General features: G+C 40.0%; 1 protein-coding gene across 2 annotated transcripts in view; it reads left to right on the forward strand.

The window, feature by feature from the left end:
* Window positions 1–19,085, forward strand: part of ksr2 (kinase suppressor of ras 2) — a 116,814-nt gene extending 97,729 nt beyond the window's left edge. For both annotated transcript variants that reach the window (XM_082554388.1, XM_082554389.1), the window contains 5 exons: window positions 303–399; window positions 494–627; window positions 5,505–5,639; window positions 7,220–7,349; window positions 15,784–19,085. In XM_082554388.1, coding sequence (XP_082410514.1) covers window positions 303–399; window positions 494–627; window positions 5,505–5,639; window positions 7,220–7,349; window positions 15,784–15,930 — 643 coding nt within the window. In that variant the 3' untranslated portion in view covers window positions 15,931–19,085. The remainder of the gene's footprint in view (window positions 1–302; window positions 400–493; window positions 628–5,504; window positions 5,640–7,219; window positions 7,350–15,783) is intronic.
* Window positions 19,086–22,931: the final 3,846 nt, after the last annotated feature.

Here is a 22,931-nt window from a genome sequence, read left to right on the forward strand (position 1 = left end):
AGCAGTACAGGAGTCCTTTATTTTAACTTCTTTGTATACGAGGTTTTAGCCCTGCACTTATCAGTTGCTTTCTACAAGCTTAATGAATCACTTCTCTTTGCAACGTTGATGTACAAAGCATGATTGAGACATATTGGAATGACAGGAAACCAGTGACAAACTAAGCTGAAAATACTCATTTAAAAGTTTCGAAAGGAATTTTTTAAGATTGACTTGTAACATCTAAATAATGTAGTGATTTTATCAAATTTGTATTACCTATTGGCATTGATGTAAACCCTGAATTTTACTGTCTTTTCCAGCTTTTGTAAAGGCAGGACACTTTATTCTGTAGTGCGAGATGCCAAAGTTGTCCTGGATGTTAACAAGACACGACAGATTGCGCAAGAGATGGTCAAGGTAAAATAACTCGGCACTGATTTCTCCAAAACACTTCAGCAGAATGCCACGTATTACAAGGTGTCCCACCCTCCCTCCCTCTCTCTGTCCTCAGGGGATGGGCTACCTCCACGCAAAGGGGATCTTACACAAAGACATGAAGTCCAAGAATGTGTTTTATGACAATGGCAAAGTCGTCATCACTGACTTTGGGCTCTTCACCATATCTGGAGTTCTGCAGGCTGGCAGGTAATTATGTTCAATACACTTATGGGACAGGAATGCTTTCATTAGCATTTGCAATACATGAATTAGTCTTGGAGAGAAACTGAAAGTTCTGACACGTGTAGTGCAGAGACAACAAAACCTTTGGTCCATGCAGTGGATACGCTGCACATTTGTGTGATGAAAATGTCATCTTGTTATGTATTTAAACCCTACTTTTTTATTATTACTGCATACATTTTTTAACACTGTTCAATTATAATGAATGGTGATGCTTCCTTTTCTGTTTTTGAAAACCTCTGTTCCAACATGTCTAATTTACATAACGGTTGCCATTAAGATTACATTCATGCGCAAATAATTGAAAACTGTTTTTTTTTCTGGAAGTAATTACAGTTCCCATAAAAGCTTCACACTTGTCCCCTCAAGAACTCAAACAGTGTTAAACAGAAATGTCCAAGATATAAAGAAAACATGAGTAACCAGGTCAAGGAGGAGCAAATAAATTCAATAATGGCTGGATAAATTTGCCCTTACAAACAGTACAGCAGAACTATTTGTTCTGTGAATCATCAGCAATGGTTAAAATGCTCAAAATTATTTCCCATGCCAATGAAAAAATATATATGTATGACACCCAACATCTAGACTAACATCGAAACAACTAGTAGCTCAGTGTTTTAACATCTGTAAGAAACAATTGCATTGTAACTAGAGATTGACAAGGTACAACACATACTACTACACATACTATACTACAGCAATGGTGAGCCAGGACATCAGATCCAGGGGGAGATATCATCATTACCACCCTCCAAAATTAGGTACAGAGCCCAACAGTGATCCTTTAGATGCTTTGCTATAAGCTCAAGGTAGTAAAGGAAAGTTAGCAAAATTATTAAAACTATAGTAAAAGTGTGATGAAGAAAGTGCAACAACCTGCTCATACCCTAGGCCTTAGAAAAGCCCAACCAAAGACTGACCTCTGCACATCTTCAGTTATACCAGAGGGATAGAAGCCGGAAGAATAAACTAGCTGTTTTCCATTGAACCATCCAAGGTGTACTCTCAAAGGTGGAGGACAATAGGAGAGCAACCCCACCAAGGCTGAACACAGAGCAATACTGGAAGAGCATATGGGAGAATATTGCAACACAACAATGCTCAGTGGCTTGCAAATCTAAGAGAAGGTCACAGCAACTTCCTTGAACAGGACCCAGTAACCATGAGAGTGGCAGATATAAAAGAAACAACTTCAAGTGTGAAGCTGGATAGTACTGGGACCTGATATGATTCACACCTACTGACTAAAGAAACTAACTGTGGTCCATGAACATCTGGCCGCTGCTAATGGATGAGACCCACCTGGAATGGCTAACTGAAAACCAGTCCTGATAGTCAAAGATCCCCAGAAGGGCCTAGTTCCATCCAACTACTAGCCGATAATCTGCATTAGTGCCTTTTCAGGCATCATAGTGGCTGAGATGAACAAGCACATGGCTCAGTTTCTCAGTTTGGCCTGGAAAGGAATCAGCATAGCACCAACTACTGGTAGCAGATCAGTCATCTGAGACTGTAAGACCAGACTGACCAACCTGTGGACTGCCTAGATTGACTACAAGAATGCCTATGACTCAGTGTCTCACACATGGATCCTGGAATGCTTAGAACTGATCAACAGGACCCTAAGAGCCTTCAACAGGAATTCAGTGGGGGATGTGGTGAAAAACACTGGAGGTAAACCTTAAGCTAGTTGCATAAGTGTGTTTATATTTTGTCACCATTGTTGTTCTGCATAGATTTAAATAACCTCAGATAAATCATTAACTAGGATACTGACTACAGCATAGAGCAAATGTCAGCCTTCTCCTCTATATCAATGACATCAAGCTCTATACCACCGATGCACACGACTAGGATCTACAGAATTCGGGCTGCCATTTCACTAGCTGGACCCATGTCCTCATTTTAGGTTTGATAACATTTGAGTGGGTAGAGTTGAATGGCTTGGGCATGAATTGAGCTGCAGTTTGGGGAAGGCCTTGAAGTGGACTGACGGCGGCTCCAGGGCCTGGCAGATCCCCATGTACTAAATAGAAGTGAAGAAGTTAAAGGATTGAAAAGGGGAGGGAGGGTGAGGCACGTAAACGAGAATGAACAGCTTGTAGAACTGAGGGAGCCTATATAGATGAGAACTGGAAGGAGCATGTTTGGAGGCGTGCTCCTGCTCCTGAAATTGCAATACTTTATCTACAGTTGAACTGGAGAAGTGTAGTTGGATGGTAACAAAAAGAGGAAATGCAATCAGAATGGAGGCGATTGCACTACCAGAAGGGAACATTGCAGACACTGAAGACAGCTACAAGTACCTGGGAATCCCACAAGCAAATGGGAGTCATGAAGAGCCTGCTAGGAAAGCCGCAATTACCAAATATCTCCCATGAGTAAGGCAAGTCCTAAGGAGTTAGCTGAATGGGAAGAACAAGATTTGGGCAATCAGCAGTGCCAGTGATCAGATACCCTGCTAGCCAAAGCAGCAGATAGAAGCCACTGACATCAAGACAAGAAAACTCCAAGGAAGCTGTCACCCCTCAACTCTGAGACTAAGGCTAAGCAGAAAGAAGAAGGCCAAGGACTAGAGAAAGTCTTAGGGCCACTATCCATGATGAAACAACATATATCTATGAGTTAATCAGGAAGATGGCCACACCTGATTATGTGCCTAGTGAATACCTCACCCAGCAGAAAATTGAGAAAAATAATTATTGCAGTGCAGGAACAAGCTCTAAGCACTAGATCAATAAAGGCTGGGGTCTACCACACCAGGCAAGACCACCAGGCTGGAATATTATACAAGAACATCTGTGACAAGTTCCTAAATCAAAATGTGATATGCCCCCTAGGGTAGTTAAGAATGTCTGAGCTAAAATCTTGTGGGACTTCCAGATACAGACGGACAAACAGGTGATACTAACGAACTGGACATGGTAGATAGATATTGCTATACCAAATGATTACTGTACCAGGAAGAAGGAACATAAAATCAACAAGAAGCTTGAGAAATAAAACAGAGAGGAGCTAGAGGAAATGAGGAGGGTAAAATCAACAGTGGTATTCGTGGTACTCAGAACACCCAAAGCAGTGGCCTCCAAACTGGGCAAGTGGCTCACACAGGTATCAGGAATGACATCTGAGATCTCTGTCCAGAAGAATTTTATTTGTCACGTACACAGTCATACAGAGTACGATATGCAGTGAAATGCTTAGACAACTGCTCGTGACCTAAAGCAAAAAAAAAAGGAAAAGGCTATGAATAAGATCACAGCAGAGTTTATGGAGAAGTTTATGCAAAACTTCCCAGTCCACCTCGTACACCTGAGTGTACGAAAGCATTTTATTCATATTGATTTTTGCATGTTCATCTCTCTCAAATCTGCAATTCATCATGACACTAGAGCCAAGTGTTAATGAGTTTTGTATAGCATAAACACTGGAAACTTACTGCGAGATATTATCATTAAAACAGATATGGTGTTCAAAACTTCGACGATGTACTTGCACTTGTAGTAATTGCACTCGTTGAAAGGGATAAGTCATTTTTAATCTGTGGTTACATTTAGTGTTTTTAAAAGCAGACCAAATGCCAATATATTAACAGCAACAACATCAGCATTTTCTGTTTGAAAAAATAAGCTTATTTGGCATCTCATTTGAAGCAAAATGATGTCATTATGACATCTGCATTATAAATATGAAGCTATGATCTGTAGCTGCTTAGTTTGGCATAAACTGGAGAAAGCTGGTCATTCCCAAAGTTAACAAAACCCCCCAAATACCTCTAATCTTGTTTTATAGAAGGTAATTAGAGCTTTTTTGTGATGAAAGATCTTCATGGTGTTGTGGAAGTTTTCCATTTAAATAAAGCCTGCAGACGAGCGGTGAGCGGTAGCTAACATTTTTTAATCCAAACACACAAAGAACAGAAAACCAAGCTTGTGGAGAGCCTACATGACCGCGCGGCAGGGTCAGCAGAGTCTCACTGAGCCTAGCATGGCTCTCAGTTAAATACTGGTGAAAAGAAGTAAGATTATTTCCCTGTCACTTGTTTTGAAGCAGTGATTTTATTAAATTGTCACCCTCACAGCTGGCTGATCTGTTTGGACAATTATGATAAATACTAGCCAGAGCACTTTATGTAGTTTTGACCACTGTGACTATGAATAATGATCAAATTTCACCCACTAGCATTCTAACAACATCTGCTGACATTTGGATATATTGCCATTATCAGCGTAACATAAGTGTGCCATCTTAGCATGGGTAACGCACACACTAATCATAACAAGTTTCACGAATTCAAGTGACGCCAATAAGGTAAGAGCTGTGCATATTTTGGTTGTGTTGTTAAAACATAAGAACTGTACATTGAGAGTAAGACAATGATAAGTCTTTGTTTATCTCCTTTTCTTGTTTTTATGTTGTAGCGTTGCAATTCAGTGGATTTTAAATCCACAATCTGATGCGCTTCAAAACTTTAACACAGATTGTGATCAAGACTTAATTTCCTGCAGTGTGACTTGCAAAAACTTTGAAAACTGTCATTTACACATCACCAATTTATTTCAAAGATAAAACCACTGTAACAGTTAAACAGAAAAGTAAAAGATGATGTTTATAAAATAGAATGGCAATTACACCAACTTACCAGTAATGCAACAGCAACAATGACGCTCAGCTATATGAAACAGTAATTGAAAAGCATTACAGATTCATCTTATTGGTGGTTTTTGTATCTACAGTGTTCTATAATGAAAATGAATCAGTGTAATAGCTTGGCAGCATGATACAGTAGATCAATAAGCCCTGACAAGTCTCCATCTGCACATTTTCTCTCTCTACAGCCGCAGAGAAGATAAACTGAGGATCCCCAACGGCTGGTTGTGCCACCTAGCCCCTGAAATCATCCAGCAGCTCTCTCCAGAAACAGAAGAGGACAAGCTTCCTTTCTCCAAGCAGTCAGATGTCTTTGCTTTTGGGTGAGAGTCCTCTTGCCAGATGCCCCCTAGTTTGTTTGTCCAGACGGCATCCGAGCCTGGAGGATTATAGCAGACTGTTGACAAAGAGGGTTTACAAACTCCAAATATGTGTGTGAACTTAATAAATACTCTGCACCACATGAGGCAACTCTCATTAACACTTTTAAGATCTCATTATAGATAGAGATTTTTTACTGCTGTACAAAGACTAGTGTACAAAGACATGTATAATATAGTAATCTGATATAATAAATGAATTTTTTTTATGCTATTTCCAGTCTTTATACATCCATTTCATAAGCATTTACTGAAAATGGGATTAACTGTTAAAACCTAATTATGTAAAATTATGATTTTGGCATAGACTCCACTTGGCATTGCTCACCTGATTAATAAACACTTAATCTACGTGATTTGACTGAAATACTGAGTGATTGGATCTATATTTATGATAAAGATGGGCTAGGGTAATGCACAAATAAGCAATAGCAGCTGAAAGACAGCAGAACACTGGGAAAACGAATTGAAGTATAAAATGCACACTGATTAGCGACTGGTGCATCCGTGTGTGTTAAAATCTTATTTGAGCAAATAATGCGAACCAAGAGGGGGTTGCCTTTGCAAATGTGCAAAAGTGATTGAATAATTGCAGGTTGAATAATTGCAATAGTGATGGTGAGAAACGAAAGGCGTCGTCTAAGCAGGAGGACTGAATAGAAGAGAAACTAAACAAGTTTTGTGACTGAAGGTGTGCTCAGACGCATGATGTATTTTTCCATGCGCTCCTTTTGGTCGAAAACATCTCACTGATTTTTTCCATTATTACATACAGATTTCCTGTCTGAGTGTCACTCTGATTTCTCAAGCCAAGGTGTCCTCCAGCTCCTCCTCTGAAGCCCAATTTTAAATTCATCCTAACTTGATTAAAAAAGCCCCCCTGGCTCCTGTTCTTTCTCCAGTGACATTACTGCTTCATTTGAGGGGGTGGACCCTGCTCTGTTGACTCCTAACACAATTGCTTTCTCAGATGGTTCCCCATATGGAGGTCTCATCACTATATTATTCTAAAGGGAAGAAGAGTGCAACACTGGTGCACCATGTCCAGCTGCTCTGTTAGCATTTGTGTTACCTAGAGGTGACCCTCGTGGCTTTTTTGCATATTCATCACCAATCAGCCATCATCTTTTCCCCCTTACTCCTGGCAAAGAGCTATTTTTATTCTACTCAAACTCGACACGCAGGAGCAGAATGAAAACACCTTATTTGCACAGGGAAGGTAGTGAATGCTAATTTTCCATGAGTAGTAATTAAAAATGTACTGTTTTTTTTAGCTTAATTGTTTTTCAAAAATTTAAACTGACAAAAAGTCATCCACAAAATCATGCTTTTGCACATACCACGATCCAATTATGCATCATCTACAGCTGCTTATTCAACTGCAAAAATAAAGTTTGTCAGTTTATAGTTGTCCTTACTCTTGCCTGGATAAGAATCCTCCATAGGTGTTTTTCGAAGACGCTGTTATTCTTATGACCAGATAGTTTAAAACACTGATCTACTTTGCTTCTTTGTCTTCTCAGCACCATCTGGTACGAATTACACGCACGTGAATGGCCTTACAAGAGTCAACCAGCAGAGGTGATCATATGGCAGATCGGCAGTGGGATGAAACCCAATCTTGCACAAACTGGCATGGGGAAGGAGATATTAGTAAGAGCTTCTTTTTTTTCTTTTTAACTTTTCACTATTCATGAATCACCTTTTCCTTCAAAATTAGCTACTTTATAATTTTCGTGTTTAAGCACTCATTGAAAGATTACCTTGCCTGATAAAGACAGGAAGGTCATTTTCACACATGCGGTACATCATCTGTCAGAGCTTTATGTAAAAGTGTAGATGTCTTTACTCCTCTGGCTCCCAGTTGCAAAGTTTATGCAATGCGTGATTGATCCCATGAGAGCAAGTAGCTGTCTAGTGTAATTGTCTCCCCATGAAGCACCCCTGCCTTAGCCAAATTGACTATTTTCAGAGAATGCATTTGGTGTGAAAATTCTCCTGCTGTGTGCTATTGTAAACCAAAATGTTTAAATTAGTAAAAAGATTAAGTAGTGTGAAAATTTTCAAAACATTCTTTGAATTTAATTATTACGTTTTTGTCACTTTTTCTGTTGTTGTTAAGTAAATGAAGCAGATTAAGTAAACTCCAAGTATAACTTCATTTTACTGAACCATTTCTGCTATCTGTCTGCTAGTCCGCACTTGTCTCTTAATAATAGATTTTCCTGAGTAGATGTTCTGTTATAATGGAGCAAAGTATGTTTACAGTTCATTTGCATAATTGTGTTTTTTAGTTCTTCCTGTTAGACTAGTGATGCTGTGGTAGCATGAATGAAGTGAGCTGTTGGGTTAATTACGGTCCCTGTTACGCCCCACTTAAGAACGAAGTGTCGACTGGAGCGAGGGGTAACACAAAGTGAAAGGGAACACATGAACTACTGGAGAAATAGATGTCAGTATACAAGATTTGTTGCCTAAAACTACTACAGTAAAACAAGCACAGGGAAGCTCTTTTCTTCAGGGTCTCCAAGGCCAAAACAATAAACAAAACACCCCACTTTAGCTAGAAATCAAAACCAAGTACTCACTAACCAAAACAAAATACAATGGCTGAGCTCCCTGTCTAACCAAACCAGGAGAAAACAGTTGAAACAAAAAAGGCAGAGAACCCCTACCTGCTTCCACAATGACAAACTAATTAACACAATAAGGGTACACCTTTGCTTACAATAAAAGAAAGAAAAACCAAAGTTCACAGAGGGTAAGTTCTCACACACATACACACTAAGGCCCGCTGCCCAAAACTCTACAGCTCACAGCTCTGGCAAACATGGGGAAAATGGCAGGGGGTGTGGCAGTTTAGGATGGCAGACTATATGCCGTGGCTGACGAGCTGGAACACACCTCAGCTGCGGCTCATGAGGCAGACCTGCAACACAAGAAAAGGAGAAAAACAACTCTTCTACAGAGGGAGAGCCACTAGAGGTCAGCGACCGTAACACCCCCCCACATAAAATATCACATACAGTAAACAGACACCTTTAACAACTGCCACCAGGTCCGTTACTGGGGTTAAGGAGTTAATACTGGGTCCTGGACAGTGCGTCAGCCACCACGTTGTCCACACCTCTCTGATGTCGGATGTCTATGTTATACTCCTGAGCAAGCAACGCCCATCTCATCAATCTTTGGTTATGATTGTACATGTGCTTTAGGAATACCAGAGGGTTATGGTCAGTACCATGACAGGGGTGGTGGTTGACCCCACGTACACGTCGAAATGCTGCAGAGCAAGCAACATGGCCAGGGTTTCCTTCTTAATGGTGGAATAGTTGAGTTGATGAGGCTTGAACTTAGCTGAGAAGTAGGAAACCGGGTGACTGATGCCATCAACTCCATCCTGCAACAGTACTGCTCCAGCGCCCGTAGCGCTTGCATCCACTTCCAGCTTGAAGGCCTTGCTGAAGTCGGGAGCAGCCAGTACAGGGGCACTGCAAAGGAGAGACTTGGCACAGTCAAATGCATGTTGGCACTCAGCAGTCCATACGAAGAGTTCCTTTGGACTGCACAGACGAGTCAGGGGAGCCACCACTGTTGAAAAGTTCCGGCAGAAACATCTGTAGTAGCCCACCAGACCCCAAGAAGCGTCTGAGCTCCCGTCTGGTGGTGGGCACCGGGTAGCTCAGTACGGCCTCCACCTTTGCATTCACGGGGCGCACCTGGCCATGTCCCACTTGTTTTCCGAGGTATGTCACTACCGCCTTGGCAAATTCACACTTTGCCAGGTTCAGAGTTAGGGAAGCCTGGGTTAAACGAGCAAAAACATCCCTCAGAGTACTCACGTGATCAGTCCAGCAAGAAGAATATACCACAATGTCATCCAAATACACATTACAACTGTGAATGTCTGCTAACACAAGGTTCATAAGTCGTTGGAAAGTGGCTGGTGCATTCCGCATGCCAAACGCCATCACTGTGTACTGCAAGAAATAGTCTGGAGTAACAAATGCTGAAATATCAGAGGCTCTGCTAGTTAGAGGAACCTGCCAGTACCCTTTTAACAGATCTAGCTTTGTTATGTAGGTGGCAGCTCCAATACTGTCTATGCAGTCTTCCATGCGAGGCAATGGGTATGAGTCAGGGACTGTGACTGCATTTACTCTCCTAAAATCAGTACAAAAACGAGGAGAACCATCTGACTTTGGTGTCAGCAGACATGGAGAGCTCCAAGAGCTATGGCTAGGTATCGCCAAACCATTTCCAAGCAGGTACTGTACCTCGTTTTTCATTAATTCCCTCTTGAGTGGGGGGCACCGGTATGCGTGTTGCTTAATAGGGCACGCATCACCCACGTCAATGTCGTGCTTTAACACTGGGGTTTTAGACGGTACATCCCCAAACAGACTAGGGTGCGCTTGGATCAGATCTTTCACATCGTCTCTCTCGTCATGAGGAAGATAGGAGAGGTACGTGTCTAAGGCACCAAGAACCTCTGAGTTTGCAAGCCTGCCGCTCTGCTGACCTTCACTACCCTTCACCAAACCATCATCATGGTTTATGGGCACAGAAATGAGTGAGATGGAGCCCTCGCGATCGTCTTCCCTAGAGTGAAACAGTTTCAGCATGTTTATATGGCAGAGCCGTGTTTTACGCCTCCTATCCGGAGTGCGAACGATGTAGTCTGTGTCATTGACTTTGCTCTCTACCACATATGGTCCCGCAAATTGGGCTGACAGAGACGGACCAGATGTGGGCACCAACACGAGTACCTGATCACCAGGTTTAAAAGAACGCTGCACTGCCTTCCGGTCATACTGCCGCTTCATTTTCCCTTGGGCTGCTGACAGAGACTTCTTAGCTATTGCACAAGCATGGTACAAACGTTCCCGACACTGCGTGACAAACTCAAGCACATTTGATTGCGGCTGCACATCAGACAAAAACTGTTCTTTCAGGGCTTTTAGAGGCCCTCTCACACTGTGCCCAAAAACTAATTCAGCAGGGCTGAAACCAAGGGACTCCTGTTTTGCTTCACGAGCTGCAAACAGTAGGAATGGCAGTCCCTCATCCCAGTTCTTGTCAGTCACCAGACAATATTTTCGCATCATCAACTTTATGGTCTGGTGCCATCTTTCTAGTGCACCTTGTGACTGGGGATGGTAAGGGCTGGAAGGGATGTGTCTGATACCAAGTGATTGTAATGTCTGCTTGAACAGTTTTGACTGGAAATTGCTGCCTTGGTCGGTCTGAACAATTCTAGGCAGACCAAATGTTGAAAAGAATTTAAGTAGAGCCTTAATCACAGTGGGAGCGGTGATTTTTCGAAGTGGTATGGCTTCAGGAAAACGGGTTGTGGCACACATGATTGTCAAGAGGAACTGATTACCCGTTTTTGTTCTGGGTAGAGGACCCACACAGTCCACTAAAACACGCTCAAAAGGCTCCCCAACTACCGGGATGGGTTTAAGAGGAGCAGGTGGCACCGCCTGATTAGGTTTACCCACAATTTGGCAAACCTGGCATGTTTTGCAGAACTTGGCAACGTCTTTCTTCAGACCTGGCCAGAAAAAGTGCTGAAGAACGCGGTCATAGGTTTTAGTAATACCTAAATGACCTAACCATGGGTGTTCATGCGCAAGCTGCAATATGCCACCCCGGTAATCCCTAGGAATGACTATTTGGCGTACCACCCCCCAACCCTCATCACCTCCTTCCTGCTGTAATGCAGGTCTTGAGACCCATTTTCTTAGCAGTAACCCATCCTCAAGATAAAACCTGTGTGCCTTTTTATTGTTTGCTAACTCGCTTACCTCTTTAAAACAGTTAGCGAGTGACTCATCCTTTTCCTGAGCCTGGCTCAAACACTCACGTGAGACCGGCAAAGGAAGAACCTCAGAGTAGCCAGACCCTGTTCATCGAGCGCTGGTTTAGAAGGGCTAGCAGCTGGCTCTCTGTCCCCAGTTAGAACAGATCCAAGAACAGTCTCACTTAGGTTCACTTCCTCCAGCTTCCGAGCTTGCGACCTGGTAAGAACACTGACAGAAAACACATCAGGGTGGGATTTCAACAGCTCGTCCTCTTCCGGGATACAGCTGGGTTTATCCACCACCTCAGGAACAGGGAGTACTTTGTCCCCAGCAATATCATTTCCCATTATAAACTCAACACCCTGAATAGGAAATGAGTTTCTTACTGCAACCTTGAACAAACCAGAGGCTAACCTCGACTGCACATGAACACAATGTAATGGTGCAGGTATGTAGGCCATCCCAATACCTTGCACTATTGTACTAGCGTTACAAGATGACTCATCACTGACTGGCAAAACGTCGGCCAATAGAAATGACTGCGAGCCACCCGTGTCCCTCAGTATTCTCACGGGCTTTTGATCCCCAGGAAACCCTGTTAAGGAGACAAAACCATCGAAAATGAAGGGTTTAAAACACTTATCAGGTTCACTCATGGTCACATGGGGGGGGGGGAGCTCAGCGACTAGACTAGGCCAACCCCTTTGGCTTGTTTTAATTGCTGGGGCACTTGTTTACGTTTAAGAGCCAAACACTCAGAAACTATATGCCCCACTTTGTGACAGTAGAAACATTGTCTATCAGACTTGGAACCCAAGGAACCCCTAGGTTGTTGAGGCTTTGTGTCCTTTTCCAGTCGTTCATGATAGTGTGATTCGGATTTACCCACAAACACGCTTTTGTGCGTTAGAGCAAATTCTTCTGCCAGGACAGCTGCCTCCTGCAAAGTGGCCACTTTTTGTTCATTCAGGTACAGCACTGTACGATCAGGAACACAGTTTTTGAATTCCTCCAACAATACCAGTTCACGCAATGCGTTAAACTCTGACACTTTGCTTGCTTGACACCACCTATCAAATACTGTCCCTTTTTCCGTTGCGAACTCAAGGAATGTTTGAGCAGCGGATTTCCTCAGGGTTCTGAAACGCTGCCTGTAGGCTTCAGGCACCAACTCATAGGCTCTGAGTATAGCGCTTTTGACATTGTCATACACAAGACTGTCCTCGATAGTGAGAGCTGCGCATACTTCCTGTGCCTTACCAATTAATTTGCACTGAAGCAAAAGGGACCAAACCTCCTTGGGCCAATGTAAAGCCATAGCAATGCGCTCAAACGCATTAAAATAGGCCTCCACCTCAGTCTCCCTGAATGGTGGAACTAGGGCAATGTTTTTGCCCACATCAAATGCCGGAGGTGCAGGAGCAGGGGGAGAATTATCTGAAGGATTGCTATTGTTGTCTTCATCCTTCACTGTAGGTGGAGCAGAAGGCTCAGGAGACAATTTGTTAGCTTGCAACTCCAGTTGACGCAACCTAATAGATGTCTCAGCTTCTAGCTCCCGACACTTTAACTTGAACTCAAGCTCATCCTTACGTTCCCTTTCTTTGGCCTCAAGTTCAAGACGAACTAAACGTACCTTTACGCGTGCACTAACACTGGGATTACTAGATTCGACAGAGAAGGGCTCAAACCGTGGAAGAGAGGTTGGTGGCTTTCCCTCACCTGGTTTGACCACCGTAGGTGTCCCCGCCCCCTCCTCAGCACAAACCTGAGGATGACCAGAGGTTTCGAGGAGTGACGCGGCATCCCCCGAGACCACCTCTAAGGGGAACACGCCTTTCCCAACCAACCCACTGACAACAAGAGTCTTTAACTCGCTCTTCTTCATGGACTTGGCCACAAGGATTTCATAATGCGCGGCAACAGCACACAAATCCTCCTTCCGACATGCATCAAGCTGGTCCAATGCAGGCCTAGCTATAAAATCACCCAGGCTAAACTGCGCCATAACCCAAATAATCCCGGACGAGCCCCCACTTATGTTACGCCCCACTTAAGAACGAAGTGTCGACTGGAGCGAGGGGTAACACAAAGTGAAAGGGAACACATGAACTACTGGAGAAATAGATGTCAGTATACAAGATTTGTTGCCTAAAACTACTACAGTAAAACAAGCACAGGGAAGCTCTTTTCTTCAGGGTCTCCAAGGCCAAAACAATAAACAAAACACCCCACTTTAGCTAGAAATCAAAACCAAGTACTCACTAACCAAAACAAAATACAATGGCTGAGCTCCCTGTCTAACCAAACCAGGAGAAAACAGTTGAAACAAAAAAGGCAGAGAACCCCTACCTGCTTCCACAATGACAAACTAATTAACACAATAAGGGTACACCTTTGCTTACAATAAAAGAAAGAAAAACCAAAGTTCACAGAGGGTAAGTTCTCACACACATACACACTAAGGCCCGCTGCCCAAAACTCTACAGCTCACAGCTCTGGCAAACATGGGGAAAATGGCAGGGGGTGTGGCAGTTTAGGATGGCAGACTATATGCCGTGGCTGACGAGCTGGAACACACCTCAGCTGCGGCTCATGAGGCAGACCTGCAACACAAGAAAAGGAGAAAAACAACTCTTCTACAGAGGGAGAGCCACTAGAGGTCAGCGACCGTAACAGTCCCCATGTTAGCACAGTCACTAATGTACAGAGTGATACCCTGCTCAGTGCTAAAATGAAGACCTGTGAAGTGAACCTTAAACTGCTGTGCTGATGCTTGTCAAGCATGAGTCATCACTTACCATTAAAGTTTCATGCCAGTCAAAGGACTAATACATCTTTTTAAATATTTTATTAGGAAGTTAATTAGTTAACATTACTTTTGTCTACCTAAAGCAGTGAAATTGTAATATTACATTGTTTTAGTGTAAAAAACTAAATAGATAAAAAAGAAAAAGAAAGAAAATAAAGACACACACATATGTGTGTATCTGTATATATTTGTATGTGTATATATTTATATGTGTACATATATATATATATATTATATCTGCCATTGAGGTTAAATTTTTATTGACTTGAGTATATTAATGTTGACTTCCATGACATTCTGACTCCCAGCTTAGCATGTATGGACACTTTGTTAGAAATGTTAATGCAGCTGCTAGCCCCTTTCCATGATTAGGGATATCCATTCAGTATTCCGATGTGAGGGAAATCTAAACTTGTCATAACATTGCCTCAGGAGGTAGGTGAGGTGGCAGATACTTTAATCACACGGACTTTAAATCAGAGTTTTTCATCCCAACTGGGATGACTTATTCTTTTTTCCCCCTCTTTTTTGAATTTTATTTTACTTTTGCTTTTTCTGATGCTATTTTGTTAGGTTTTAGTCAATAAATTAAGACTCAGGTCTTTCCCAGCATATATAAAGCATATGTTAAAAGGCACATTTCTCCCATCTGCAAAATGTGGGAGAAATGTTATATGTTGGGCTCGAAAAGAGCTTATGACTTTGTAAATACTTAAATTAAACGGTAATTAAATACTACATGTAGCATAAACACTTGACTTTCAAGTTCATCAACTTGAAAAATTAAAGGCAATCATTTGCTTTAACTTGTCTGAGTTCAGTCATCTTATTTGGGTTTACAGTAATGTGAGAAAGGCGACCGGAGACAGTGTCCTGATTCTCCTCACTTTGTAATGAGTTTATGTGTAGAAACAGCTCAAGCAATCGCAGGTTGGATTCATCTGAAGTAGATTTTCACATGACACCAACAAAAGGTATTTGAAGAATGCTTTTAATTGAAATTGAAAAATCTCTGTAAAGATGACAGTGTGCTAATATTTTAAGGGTGTCAAGTCAGATTTCACAGTCAGGTTGGAAACACTGTCCTTTGTTTGAAGATATTTGGCTTTGTCTTTGCATTCGTCTTGATAGTCCCTTATGTGGTTGTAAAGTTTGTCAAATGCCATTTGAACGAAAATATTTCTTTACAGATTGCACACTTAGGTTGTGTAGCCCAGCTTAAGGAACAAATTTCAATCTTCTTGGTTTAGCTCATATGCCAGCCAGCCTTGTTTGCATGTATGAAATGTAAGTCAAAACCATTGCTGGGTCTGCTTGTGTTACAGTTCACTATCAGATAATCAGGCCAAATTACACCAACTAGCTTCATGAAGTTTTTAGACAACCTGGACACACCTGTTTCTTTCATCACATAAGCACCTGAAAAAGATCAAATAATTAGTTTTTTTTCTGTGTCTTTGCTTTCCAGGATATTCTGCTCCTCTGTTGGGCATACAAGCCAGAGGAGCGACCCAGCTTCTCCAAGCTGGTAGATTTACTGGAAAAGTTGCCAAAAAGGAACCGCCGCCTTTCCCACCCAGGGCACTTCTGGAAGTCAGCTGAGTATGTCAAATAAGTTAGGGACATAAAACGGCAAACAATCAGCAAGTATAAAAAAGCAGCCGCCATAACTCCACATAAATAACCCACCTCCTTAAAGAATGCACTGAATCCAAAAGCCAGCCCAGTGATGAAAACTGCCCGTGCTGTGTGTATTTTCATGGAATGTTGGCATGTGTGTGTACAGATACGTTGACTGTCCAGTTTCTCAAAGCAGTCGGGACTCATATTTTCTTTGGTTTGATTCACACCATACTGGATATATTTCCTTTATCTTTTTGTCTTTTACTATTGACTTGTTCCCGTCATTATATTTATTTCTTGGCTGTATCTTGCTTGTAATTTCAAACAGATCACGTCATCCTGGACTTAAAAAAAAAGTTTTGAACAAATGTTGTTTTTTGTGTTTTTTTTTCCATGTTTTATTCTCGTTTGGTTCGAATGAGTGTAAACGTTGAACATCACATATTGTATATATTCATAACATTATGTTGCCATTCCTTATGTCTGTCAAATGTGTAGACCATTTTGTCAGCGTTACCTCATTTTCTCATGTGTGGATGTCCAGGTTTCATCTTTGTCTCAAATGTTTTGTCTAACTGAAAATGCCCTTTTATTTACACCGTACCATTTGAATGTGAAGAAGCCAGCATCCCTGTTTGTGTGGGGATGTGTTGGCCCAGTTCTTTGATGGGAGACTGTTCTCTGATCAGCCTGTGCTTTGAATATTGCCTGTGAACATAAGCTAGATGTTTGAACAATAACAGCCTTTGGGAAAAAAAAGAAAAAGAAAAAAAAAAGCCACCGGTCAGACCAGGAATCCCCTACTTGACGATGTTCTGTGAAATTGCTGACACTTGAAATGTAGTTTTCGTCAGCTGAACTAATTACCTTTCGGTAGTGCTGTCACTGAGCCCCCCCCCAAAAACCATTCCCCAGTTCCCATAAATCACTGTATACTATTTTTCTTTAAATAGATAATGGCAGATAACAGTATAATATAGATCCAAAGCTTGTTACAGTGTAGTCGGTACAGTAATTTTAAGTTATTTTAAAGTTGTAGACCCTAATCACAAAGTTTTACAAGTTACACATTAGTTTACTCAATATGTGTATCCAATGGAAAAGATTTAAAAAGCTTAAAATCCCCATCTCTGCACTGAAGTGACTGTTGGACATAGATTGAGAAAAATGTGGCTTCTGAATAGCAAAATAAAATTTAAAAAAGGTTACAAAGTTTCTTAAAAGCAGTGTTGGAGTCACTTTGAAACTGAACGCTTCAAATAAATTCTTCCTAATCTTAAATATTTATTGAAATCCCTCCCTCTGCACTGTTCTCGGATGGCAGGTTTTAAGATCTACTCTTCCAAGCTGAATAAATAATCTTGTAATCAGCTGTGTGTTCAAAATGAATTTTACAGGCAGCTTGACTGCATTAATATCTGAGAAAGAGATGCATACAAATGATACATTCTTGTAAGATGTAGGTAATTAAAGCAGGACTTTGCAACTGTTGTTGAGGAGTTACGAGATAATGCTAAAGCTACTTCTTCCAGTATTGCATAAATTGGTAAATCTGCTTTTTGCTAATGTCAGCCACCGTAAGTTATGGTTGCACCACTCTGCATTACTAAAAAAATTATCATTTGTAAGATTTTAGTTAATTCTCATCTGGTATACAGAGTCAGTGTGATTTTTCTTAGCTACCTGCTCCTTATGAATATAACAGAAATATGGCATTCCTTGTGAATGCAAGCAGATAAAATGTAATGTTCCTCTCTGATGGTTACTTAAAAATCGTTGTTTGCCCTTAGATGTTGTTTTAAATATACCTGCCATCAGATGCTATAAAAGTTCTAAAGGATAAGAAAAACTGGAGCAGTAGAAAATGAATATATGTCTTTATTTGCTGTGATAATTGGCAAGATTTGATAGTGTTAACTTCTTTGCCAGGTTTATTGTTTAATTAGACACAACAGCTTTTCCATCTGTGTCTACAATGATGGCTTTGAATGGGTTATTTTTGACAACAACACTGGTATAAAGCTGACTGTGGAGCACATTTAAAAATAATCTGAAACTTGCAATCATGTAACTTAAATCTGGCTGAATTTTCCCTTTAACATATCAGGAAAAAAATAAATAAAACATATCAGGATGCTGAAGACCACCCCTGGCCATTTTTCTACTTCATACTGTATATCAAAATATATTTTAAATGTATGTTATAGAGAACTAGCTAAGTCATATCACCATGAAATTGGAAGCTGTGGCATAATTTGAGCTGTACACTGCTTGATTCTGTCTAGCCACGTTGAATAGATGGAGACAATCCAGTCATGTTAAATAGCCATTTTCACCTCATTATATACACATCTGCCAGTGTTGGAAAATGCATACAAACAATCTGCTGCTGTTTTTGGGAGTCTGTCTATTTTGGAATTGCTCAGATTCAAATATTGTAAGTGGATCATTTATATTTGTACTGTTTACAACTTTAAAGTGCATGAGATGGACTATCAAAGATTGATTCTTGTTAAGAAAAAAAAATCCTTCAATACTATATATAAAAAGTATGTGAGCATTTTTCTGATGACCTGTTGTCCATTGAGCAGTTTGATCTCAAATTTTACATCAGGCTTTGCAAAACTTTTCAACAGCTTTGTTCGAGAGAATGATTGTTGCAGCATATTTATAGATTATATAAATGATTATACTAGAATTAAAATTTAAAAAGTTACGACCTGTGCACATGCTTAAGTTGACAACAAACCGACTGGACAACAATCAAAGATATAACATTAATGCCAAGTGTACATAACAGATTGTAGACAATGTTTTATCGTCACTTGCCGTGATAATAATATTCCTTGTGAACTTTTTGAACTTTTTCTTTTGAATGTATAAATTGTGTTGTGTTTTTTGTTGCCTTTGTTATCTGTTCATTTTAATTTATTTCCTTCATTTTCCTTCTAATTGCATAAGCATTGATGCTGTGTTGTTTCTTTTCCTTGATTCCGTCCCTGTAATGTAGATGATAGCTCCAAAAAGCTTGTATTTAATGATGCCTTATGGTCCATGGCTTAGTGATGAGTAGATTTTGATCACAAGCTCTTTTATTTGCACTCATCCTTTAAAAAGTGTATGACAATAAAAAGATGTTTTCATTTTGGACGTTTTCTCTTTCTTTTATGACATCTTTTATCTTAGTCGACCCTTATCCATATTTTATGTTGGTTCAATTTTTTAACACATCTTCACAAACAAATGCACTTCCTAAAATTCAGTCTTATATAGTAAAAGTAAAATGTAGATTTCGATGATCTGCTCTCAATTTCTAATAAACTGTCATAATAAAATTGAAATATCTATTTTATATAATTTGCAGGCTTATAAGATGGCTGTTAGTCACATAGAACAGTAGCTTTAGTCAATGTGCTGTTTCTATGGTGGAAAAATAATACAGAGATGAAGATAAAATACCAATGAACCATCGCAACTCTTAACATCCTGTTTTTTATTGTAAGATGCTGTGCAGTGAGATAGTGCCAAAGCACGCAGCCACTCTGCAGGTGCTCACAAACTAAATGAATTCTCTAGTTGTTGAATATTCCCAGCTGTCCATCCTTTGGAAAAAAAATTAACTGAAGCAATCAGCAGCACACAATTGTAGTGAAAAGCAATTTAAAGTGATATTCTTTCAAGAAAATCTTGAAAGAATAGGCTAAAACCAACTTCACATCCACAACAGGATCTATTAAATGAGCCATTATTTTAAGAGGTTAAAGACATCAGTTGAAATCTACAGGTTTATTTCTACTTTTTCTACCAGTGAACTGTTTCCATGACACCCATAAACTAAGTTTAGCTGGGTTTGTCATGTGGAAATGCCTCAGCCTGCATGCAGTAAGATAACACAATCCATTGCCCTTTTTAGAAAATCAAAAATAAATGGGTAATTCATTAAAAGTCCTGGTTCGATCCCCCAGCTCTCTCTGTTTTGGTCATTGTGTCCTTGGGCAAGACACTTCAACTACTGCCTACTGGTGTTGGCCAGAGGGGCTGATGGCGCGATACGGCAGCCTCGCGTCTGTCAGTCTGCCCCAGGGCAGCCTTGGCTACAGCTGTGGTTTGCCTGCACCAGTGAGTGAATGAATAGTGGAATTGTAAAGCGCTATATAAATGCAATCCATTATTAAATAATGTACAACCCCAACTCTAAATGAGCTCAGATAAGTAAAAATAAAAGGAAACTGCAGTGATTTGCAAATTTCATAAACTCCAATTTAAATTTCATGGCAGCAGCACATCTCAAAAAAGCTGGGATGTTTACCATCCCCTAACAGCCGTAAACATCTGTGAACTGAGCAGACTAATTGTTGGAATTTTGGGTGAGGAATGCTGTCCTATATGTCTTAGGATTCAAGCTATTCAGCAGTCCTAGGTCTTTTTTTGTATTTGTGTTTCATAATGCACCAAATGTTTTCAGTTAGTGAAATGTGTGGACAGCAGGCAGGCACTAACACACACTAATACTATCAGAGACGCAGACTTTTGAACTGAGTGCTGATAATAAGTCAGATGATCCCTCTCCTCTGCAGTCCAGACGATGCAGTGTCTATGCTTACCAAAACTAATTTCAAATTTGGATTTGTCTGACTACAGAACAATTTTCCTCTTAGGTGCGGTCCATTTTAAACAAGCATATATGGCCCAGAGAAGACACCAGTGTTGCTGGATGATGTTCACATATGGCTTCTTCTGTGCATGATGAAGCTTAACATTTACAGGTGCCATGTCGAACTGTGTTCACAAACAGGGTTTTCTGGAAGTGTTCCTGAGCCCATGCAATGGTTTTCATGACAGGCTTATGCCTGTTTTTAATGCAGTGCCACTGAGGAACTGAAACTCAAGAGCATCTGGTATTAATTTGTCCCTTATCCCATGTACACATAGATTTATCCCGATTCTCAGAATCTTTCGGTGACATTATGTACTGTAGGTTATGATTTACAGTCATTGCAAGTTTATGTTGAGGAACAGTTTTCTGAAATTGTTCCAGAATTTGTGATGCAGTTTGGGGTTGTTGTTTTGTTTTTTTTTTGTTTGTTTGTTTGTTTTTTCTTCTTTGCAGAGAGGTGAACTTCTGCCTGTTTTTACCTCTGAGAAACTTTTCTTCTTGAAGATGGCACATCATTCTGTTGCCAATTAACCTTATTAGTTGCAAAATCTTGCTACAGCTGTTCCTTTTTTAGTACCACCTACCTTTCCAGTGCTTTGTTCTCCTATCCTGACTTTTTTGAGATGTAGGGTTGACATTAAATTTAAATTGAGCTAATATTTTTCTTAAATTGGTGCATTTTCTCAGCTGAAATATTTGATGTTTTCTATAATCTACTGTGAATGAAATATGAGGGGTTTTTTTGGGAAAGGACAGTAGACTGTATCAGTTTGTACTTGTCTTGAAGTCTTTTGTCCCCTAAAATGAAAAGAAACCATTTATTTCAAAGGCTGTAGGAAGGCAATGATGAAAGATCCCCATGGGCACTAACATCTGACTTCAACAATACATGATGAAGATATCAAGATAATAATCATATAACAATGCGCGATGTGCAAAAATGGGGTCTTGATTTCGATGAACATTTATCTTAACTTTTCACAACTCTAAACTTATATACATAAGTATCTGTGATACTTTTTTGTGTACCTTGGTTAGAAGCTTATTCATAGCACATTTTAGACAAACATAAGGAAACCAAGGATATTGAATATATCAACTTTATATACATCAGAATTACTTTGAACATGTATCGTGGCATTCACGTCAGTGAAGCTGTTCCAATAGTACAAAAATTCTTTCATTTATTTCCAGTCTTTCGTGCACAAACTGGCATACTGATGATAGTGTGTGCATGTGTGTGCAAGTATCTGTGTCATACAGTGTCAGACCTGTGACTCACTGGTTGAATAGACAGAATGAGTTAGTGAGGGCATGGAGCAGAAAAATGAAATGATAGATAGGTGGACAACCAGCCCTCCTCCTCTACATCCAACATTAAAGTCCAGCCTCAGTCACCGAAGTGTAAAAAATCCACATCACCCAATCTCAGGAAGGCCTGAAGCCCACCAGAGCATGAATGTTTGGTTTCTGTCGACATTCTTAAAAGTGTTAAAACCCGATAAGGTTCAGTGCATTTCTTGTTATAGTATATACTGACATAAGAAGCAAAAATAAAAACAACAGGGATTCACAAGGTCATTAAATTAAATATGTTCCTTTGCTGTGATTATTATGGATAATCCACTTGATGGCTATCATAATAAAATCCTAATTAAAAAAAGAAACAATAATAACACAGCTCCTTAAAAAACCTAAAGGAACAATGGATTTGCAGGCTTAACAGCTTTCTAAAGTGATACGCAAGTTCTTGCAAATACTAAGTTGTAATTCTTTCTGCGCTCAACGTTTCATAAATAAGATTTGAAAAAATTGAGGTTTGAAAAAGTTATTGTCAAGACTGTATAAAAGCAAGTGGATGCTTTTATATTAAAATAATAATTTTAATTTAATTCAATTAGGAAATTATTCATTATTATTGGAAAAGAAAATCACTTTCCTGTTATAAATGTCAAGTTATTTCATTTAAAATAAAATGTTTTTCTGATGTTTGCATTGGGTTGATACCTTTGATCATGTCTTCGTAATATTTTGTCCATCATCTTCATTTTTTATTTATTCCATTTTGAGATCGTTGTACTTTCAGAGCTAATTATAAGGAAAATATACTGTAAGAGCAACACGGCTGCAGGTAATAAAACTAAAAAATACTTTCCCTATACTGAATATTGATGGTCCTCATGGCAGCACAAAACAGGAACCATGCACTATAATAAAGGGAATGGAAAATTATACACTATATTCTCAGCAGAATTTCAATAAAGTTTAATTGCAGAGTGATTTAGAGGGTGTAACTAAAGATGTATTATGAGAATTGAATGTGTTTCAAAATGACA

This window comes from Aulonocara stuartgranti, assembly GCF_965226115.1.
Source record: "Aulonocara stuartgranti genome assembly, chromosome: 12".
Taxonomy (NCBI): domain Eukaryota; kingdom Metazoa; phylum Chordata; class Actinopteri; order Cichliformes; family Cichlidae; genus Aulonocara; species Aulonocara stuartgranti.